This window comes from Schistocerca americana, unplaced genomic scaffold, assembly GCF_021461395.2.
Source record: "Schistocerca americana isolate TAMUIC-IGC-003095 unplaced genomic scaffold, iqSchAmer2.1 HiC_scaffold_962, whole genome shotgun sequence".
Lineage (NCBI taxonomy): Eukaryota > Metazoa > Arthropoda > Insecta > Orthoptera > Acrididae > Schistocerca > Schistocerca americana.
This window is the reverse complement of record NW_025726744.1, coordinates 32,501-40,000: the sequence shown is the minus strand read 5'-3', so window position 1 is coordinate 40,000 and position 7,500 is coordinate 32,501. Positions and strand designations below refer to the sequence as shown.

The following is a 7,500-nucleotide window of genomic DNA, read 5'->3' as shown; positions in this document are numbered from 1 at the left end:
GAAACCGGAGTCTCATCCGCTCTCTCACATTGGGGAAAATGCGGTGCACGCGCCTGCTGGTGCGGAGCGCGTCCCACCTCTGCTGCCACTCATCAAGGAGCCAGTTCCGGACTTCAGCAACGCTGTCTGCCGGTCGGCCTAAGATGTTGTTGACCCCTTCCGGATTGCCCTTCCGGAGCCAATACAGCGCACCCCTTTCCCTGACCAGTAGGTCAAGTGGGGGGATTGCCGTGATGACAAGTAACGCATCAGCGGATGTCGTGCTGTATGCTCCAGTGAGGCGCACCAGCGCTTGGCGCTGTAGCCTCCTCACCGCCGCCGCAGGTTTTCTCTTTCTCAGTCTATGAGCCCAGACACTCGATCCGTAGGCCGTGATGGCTACCAGAATGCTCGAGTGATACAGCCTTAGTGTATGCAGTGGCAGGTGGTATTGCCTGTTTGCAATGCTGGCTATTTTGTGGAATAGGACTTGGCCTTTGCGACATACGAACTCGATGTGCGCAGTGAACAGCCTGGACTCGTCAAGGTGAATCCCCAGGTACCTTGTCATGTAAGTTCGCCTGATTGCTCCATTGTTGGCTCCTCCAGCTACTCGGAGCAATGGGTCACGCGCCAATCGGCCGCGCAGCATGACATACACAGTCTTTTCTACAGACAGCTTCAGCTTCACCTTCTGGCACCACTCCTGTAGTGCATTTAACGCTGCATTGCAGTTTACTTCTAGTATTGCCCGAGAATCACCTTCTATCACTAGAAGAATGTCATCAGCGTACGCCACCACGCCTCGCACTTGTCGCAGTTCCCCAAGTTCCTCCAGCACAGGTTCCAGACCCACGTCCCAGAATATGGGACCGCAGACTGAGCCCTGTGGGCATCCCTTAGTGATCAACTTCTCAACCGCCCGCCCCGGGCACCGCAAGACCGCCCGCCGGTGTCGGCAGTAGTCAAGCAGGCACCGGTACAGGGGCCCAGGACATTCCAACTTCCTTAGGCTGTCGAACAGAGCCGGCCACCATAGGTTATCGAAAGCCCCGGCGATGTCGACCATTATCCCCGCAACGTACTTAGCAGTAGATGTGTCCACTAGCAACATTGCCTTGTTTATAGCATCTTCTGTACACAGGCCCCTCCTGAATCCGTACTGGTCGGGACTTCGTCCCCTAAGCTCCCGGTGTTGCTCTAGCCGGAGGCATAGGAGCTTCTCCTGGAGCTTGGCCATGGAGTTCAAGAGACAGATTGGTCGGTACGATTTCGGCACTTCTGGATCCTTGTCATCACCCTTTCGCAGTATAACCACTTCAGCCGTCTTCCACGACTCTGGTACCCGTCCCTGACGTAAACACTCGTTGTAGAGGTTTGTCAGGTAAGGGCAGATCTCCGCGCATAAGGCTTGGAGAACCTCTGCAGCGAGACCATCTTGTCCCGTCGCCTTCTTCCGGCGCAATTCGAGAATGGCTATTGTAACTTCACGTTCAGTGAATGGAGCAACTGGCGTCTCATTGGCATACGCCTCATTGAGTTGTCTCCTCATATTCCCCTGTTCCTCATTCTCATCTTCGCTACTATCATCTGGCAACAAGGTGCTCATGAGTAGCTCGGCTGACTCCTGCCAGTCCCTGGTGTGGCTGCCATCATTCTTCCTTAGGGTTGACAGGACCGTCGGTGACCGAACTTTCGATGCGGCAATCCTGTACGGCGTTCCCCAGGGGTCAGCCGCCAGACTGTCACGAACGAAAGACTGCCAACTCTCAATCCGTACCGTGTGCAGCGTCCGCTTAAACACCGCCTTGGCCCGCCTGTACCGCGCAAGCGTAGCCTCACGCATGTGATCGCCTATGCTGCGCTGGTATTGCCGCCGCGCCCTTCTGCATTCGCGTCGGAGACGTTGCAGCTCAGGGTTCCAAGGCGCTTTAGGCGTTTTCCCTGTATGGGCCAACGGGACTGCGCCCGTTGCTGCTGTCTGTATAGCCCTCGTCAGATCCTCTGCAGCTTTATCCACGTCCACAACGCGATCCATTGGCCAATTCGGTATCACTAGATTTCCTCTTAGTCGATCCCAATCAGCCTTTCGCCAGTTGTACTTGACGATGCCGTTCACCTGGTCTTGTGGAGGAGGCTCCCCATCATAAGCTACAGTGAATGTGATCAGATTATGATCACTTAGTGTCGTTCCCCGCCATACCTTCCAATTCTCCGCGCGGAGATGCACATGTGCACTCTTTAGTGTCACATCAATGTTTGAGGTCGCTCCCCGGCGACCTTCAAAAGTTGGTGGGAAGTTTGGTCGGTTCAACACTTCTAATCCGAGCTCGAGAATTGCTTCAGCGAGTCTCTCACCCCGCCTAGCGGCGCGTCGCGCGCCAAGAGGCGTGATGTCACTGTGCCATAGGGGTGACATGGCGTTTGCGTCCATTGTGCAGATGAGCAAGTCATTGCGATAGAACCCAACCGCCTCTTTTAACTGGTCGATGTACGGCCTCTCTCTGTGCCTGTACTGAAAGTACATGTTCAGCACGAAAAAGGTGAAATCGCCAGTGTTTATTTCGGCTAACACCATGCATCTGTTGCTGAGGTGCGCCACTTTCACTGCTCTCAGAGATCGATTTAGCACAGCGATCGCTGCCATAGGGTGCTCTCCTCCTGCCAAGATCTGAGCTGTAGTCGGCATATACAGGATCTTTCCGTCTTTGGAGTATGGCTCCTGTAGACATAAAATGTCTAAAGACTCCTCCTCCGCTCGGCGTCGCACCTCGCACATCACCGCTTGCGATCGCGCGCAGTTCAGCTGTCCTATTTTAACCGACACGGGCATTGTGATGTTTCACAGTCCGGTCGGCAACAGGTGAGGCGGCAGCCGGTAAGGAGACGGTTGACGAGAGGTCTTGTCTCCCATAGTCTGTCCGCTGGATTTTACGTTGTGTGAGGATTTTATAGAAGTCACACTCTTTTCCTGGCGTCACGCAATTGCGATTTCGCTTTTTGCACGGAATGCAGACCGGTTGGTTCCCCGCTTTTCGACAATCCTTTCTCATGTGGCCGTTTTCGCCACAGTGCCCGCATGTTATTATACTCGGGTCCTGCTTGCAGAACTTTGCCGAGTGGTTTACATCTTGGCACCGCGTGCAGACAGCCAAGTCTAGGTAATCATCGACTGGCATGGACTCGAAGCCCATGTACAGTCTTTTCTGCCTAAGGATGGCGACTCTGAGTCTGGGGCTTACTTCCACCACGAGATGTGATGTTTGTTTGCCCCTTGGTCCAGTCCGGAACTTCGGCTTAAACTCCTGGCGGAATTGTGTTTCCGAAAGTCCTCCAAGGTCATTTTGCTTTCGAGTTAGCTCAACCACAGTTTCATTCTTCATGACGCAGGGTACATGATATATGATTATCTGCGGATTGAGCTTTTTCGGCAGTTCGCATTTCAGAGCTTCTGTCAGTTTGTTATTGGCCAGAAGTTTTTGACGATCAGTTTCAGACGCCACATCAACGATAAGCGTCGGGCCGTTTGTGGTGACCCGTGAGAACTTCACACCATCAACCTCTGGCTTGACCAGGGAGGTGAACTTCTTTCTCACTTCTGCTCCGCTTTCGTTTGCCTTTGACTTGATAAAGAGCGTAGCCTTCTCAGTCTGGGCTCTCGTTATCATTGCCTGCGTTTTCCTTTCTGTCGAGGGTAGAGCGGCGGCAACTTGTGCAAAGGTCTTTGGCGGCGCCAGGGGCGCCGCTTTCGTCCTCGCCAGCTCATCCTCCAAGGCGTCCACCCTTCCTGTGAGGGCCGACTGCGCCATAGCCCAGTCAAACAACTTAGCTCTCAGTTGTCTCTTAAGGTCACTTAGACTTTTCTCCTCCACCAGTTGCCCCGGTTTTAGAGAGTCGTCCACGAGTTCAAGGACGTCCTCGAGCCGCGTCGCGATGAGCTGTATAGTCGCAAGATCGCTGGGGCTTGCCTTGTATGGGGACTTGCCGTCCTCGACTGGGCCGCTGGGCTCTTGCCCGGCTACCTGCGCCGAGTCCGGCTGCTTGTTCTTCTTTCGCCTCTTCCGTCGAGTCCCGGGCTTGCGCCCTTCGGTTCCCGACATTGGCGTAGAGGCGCGGCTACTGCAGGCACTTTCACTGACTGGGCCGCTGGGCTGCTGCCCGGCTACCTGCGCCAGTTTCCGCGCACTTTTCACCGTTTCCGACGGTTGAGATTTCGGCCGTGTGGCCGCCGTCTCTCCCGCCGGGCGAGTCTGGGTGGACGTGCCAGCACCGACTGGGCCGCCGGGCTTCTGCCCAGCTACCTGCGCCAGCTTTGGCCCGCCCGCAGTCTTACCCGCCGGCGGCGTCGTCGGCCGTGTGGCCTTCGTCTTCGCCTTCGGTTCAGACTTCCCCTTGGCGCCTTCCCCGACTGGGCCGCTGGGCTCGCGCCCGGCTACCTGCGCCGGTTCCGGCTTATCTCCCTCCTTGGGCGCCGTTCTTGGCGCCGGCTGGCGGGGTGGCGGCATTAGCTCGGTTGCAGCGTCAGCACTCTGCGATCTCTGCCGAAGCACTTTTCGCAGGCGTTTCCTCTGCTTCCTTAGCTTAGCCTTACGGTCTTTCTCACTGTCACTTTCACTCGTATCAACGAGCGTCCGTGACAGCGTCTCGCTAGCGGCAGTCTTAGCGCTCCGCACACGGGGTGTCCGGAACTCCAATTCTGGCGCACTAAGCGCGGGGTCATGGTCTTGTGGTCTAGGGACCTCCGACTGCCCTTGGTTTGGGAGTCCGTCAGTACACGAGGTGTCCGACTCGCTCCCCGAGAGGTTGGTGTGTTGACTCCGCGACGGCCCACCAGTTCCGTCGGGACAAGGTTGTTTGAAAGAGTCCATGTGGTTCCCACGAACAGCTAGGGATCTATGTTGTCCATCCAGGCGTCGCCCCGCACACCTGGGTAAGCCTTATACAACAGAGGGTCGGCCGGTCCTCTGAGGTGGCTGACTCATGACTGTTCACAACTCAACAGCCTTGCGCCCCATAGCCGCCAGCTAACGCAGAGGGTGAGGGGTGATTATAGAGATTGTCCTTCTCTTGCCCAGGCGGTTAAGCCAAGACTCCGGTCCAAAACACGCACGACGTTCCACTGCGCGCCTCACAGCAGTCGTTGAAGTGCGTATCTCAGTTTACGGCCGTCGCTGGTAGCGCTTGCCAGCTCCGGGCTAGGGCACCCCGGGTTTGCCAAGCCCGTACGGCGACTGCATTAGCCTCCGTCCCTGTGGTCGTGGTCTTAGGCCACTCAGGAGCATCCTCCTGTGGCAGCTCCTGGTGACTTCCGCGTTGTGGTGACCGTTGCCGGTCTCCCCTTCGCAGTTGTCCACCAAGGAATCCTCCGATCGAGGCCGAGACGTCGTCCGCGTTTCATTCTCTGAAGGCCAGAGAGCGCTTCGCAGTCAGGCGCCCTTCCCCGCGCGTGGACATCGGCCTGCTTCCACATTAAGTTCTCTACAGTGAGAGACTTAGTTTCGGCAGGAACGATGACCGCCAGAACTCCCCACTGTGCTTATTGCGCCAACCGCCTGCACCAACCACAGCCAACATTGCGTATGGCCGGCCGGCGCCGCTAAGTTGTCCGGACGTGGCCTGCCGAGCCGGGCACGGCAGGGCCGGCGCCCGCCGCCGGCGTGGCCGCGAGAGCGAACCGCCAGTCAGAGACCGACCGCCCGTCCCGCGCCAGCCAGCAGCGCGCGCACCGCCCAGCCGACCCGGCCCAGCGCAGCGCGCCCGACACAGCAGCGCACCCGTGCGCAGCCCAGCCGGCGGACGAGCCCCGCCGCTACCCCGGCCGACCGCACCGCCGTCCGACATTTGCCGGGCGGAGCATGTGCGAGGCCGGCGCCGCAGCGGGAGCCCACCACCAGCGAGCCGCGCAGGACGCCCCACCATGCGCATAAGGTAACTGCCGCTTGCCAACAGCTGTCGACACGCGTCGTTGCCACGCGCACATCCTACGTACGAGCTTGGATACTAGACTCACGAGTCCGACACCTACAAGCGCTCGCAGTAGGTGGAGGCGCACGAAAGGCGTGACATACCTCCATGTCGGGAGTTAACTCCCGTGGCACTTGTCTTGGAGTGATGCATCCCACGTCCGATAAATCGAGCGCGGTAATACTTCGTTCCTGACGGTGAGGCGTGAATCTCCGTAGCGCACACAGGCAGAGACGGAGGCACGTCCTCGCAGAGAGACACTATACCAGTCAGACTTGCGCCCGACAGGTTTGCAACCTCTGCAGCAGACATACGCAGCATGGCTGATGCATCGCGAAATGTCCTAACGTGAAAGCGGCGCCCGCCACACCCCGGCCGGAGCCGGGGCGCAGCAAGCGCCGCCAACGCAAAAGCGGCGCCCGCCGCACCCCGGCCAAGGCCAAGAGCACGGCAAGCGCCGCCAAAGTGAAAGCGGCGCCCACCGCACCCCGGCCGGAGCCAAGAGCGCAGCAAGCGCCGCCAACGCAAAAGCGGCGCCCGCCGCACCCCGGCCGGAGCCAAGAGCACAGCAAGCGCCGCCACAGCCAAAGCGGCGCCCGCCGCACCCCGGCCGGAGCCAGAGCACAGCAAACGCCGCCAACGCAAAAGCGGCACCCGCCACACCCCGGCCAAGGCCAAGAGCACAGCAGGCGCCGCCAAAGCAAAAGCGGCGCCCGCCGCACCCCGGCCGGAGCCAAGAGCACAGCAAGCGCCGCCAAAGCAAAAGCGGCGCCCGCCGCACCCCGGCCGGAGCCAAGAGCACAGCAAGCGCCGCCAACGCAAAAGCGGCGCCCGCCGCACCCCGGCCGGAGCCAAGAGCACAGCAAGCGCCGCCAACGCAAAAGCGGCGCCCGCCGCACCCCGGCCGGAGCCAGAGCACAGCAAGCGCCGCAGAAGCGAGCAAGTGCCATTCGCCAGTGAGCAAGGATACTAGACACAAGTGTCCGACACCTTAGCGCCCACGGCGAGCGGAGTGCGAGACTCGGCTTGGAGAGGCCGGTTGCCCAGTCCCTCTGCGTCTACGCCTGCACCCCGCACGGGAGTCGCCCTTCTCTCATTGGTTTCACCGGTTGCCCGGCTACTCACATCTTACACCACGGGAAGGTTGAGAGATCGGACATTTAGCCGCCCGTCTTCTACCAGTATAGGTGGACTCCACCACTGGTTAGACAGCATAACGGCCTTCGTAAGATAGTAGATAGGGACAGCGGGAATCTCGTTAATCCATTCATGCGCGTCACTAATTAGATGACGAGGCATTTGGCTACCTTAAGAGAGTCATAGTTACTCCCGCCGTTTACCCGCGCTTGCTTGAATTTCTTCACGTTGACATTCAGAGCACTGGGCAGAAATCACATTGCGTCAACACCCGCTAGGGCCATCGCAATGCTTTGTTTTAATTAGACAGTCGGATTCCCCCAGTCCGTGCCAGTTCTGAGTTGATCGTTGAATGGCGGCCGAAGAGAATCCGCGCACCCGCGCGCCCCCGGAGGAGCACGCTAAGGCGGACGCGGCCTC

The 7,500-nt window shown here is 58.9% G+C and overlaps 1 protein-coding gene and 1 pseudogene across 1 annotated transcript; one reads left to right on the top strand and one right to left on the bottom strand.

The window, feature by feature from the left end:
- The first annotated feature begins 5,896 nt into the window (after nt 1–5,896).
- Nucleotides 5,897–6,938, top strand: LOC124592906 (atherin-like). The gene is made up of 2 exons (XM_047131879.1): nt 5,897–5,907; nt 6,299–6,938. The coding sequence occupies exons 1-2, from the start codon at nt 5,897–5,899 to the stop codon at nt 6,936–6,938; spliced, it is 651 nt and encodes a 216-aa protein (XP_046987835.1).
- A 204-nt stretch (nt 6,939–7,142) lies between these two features.
- LOC124592909 overlaps nt 7,143–7,500 on the bottom strand; it is a 2,992-nt pseudogene continuing 2,634 nt past the window's right edge.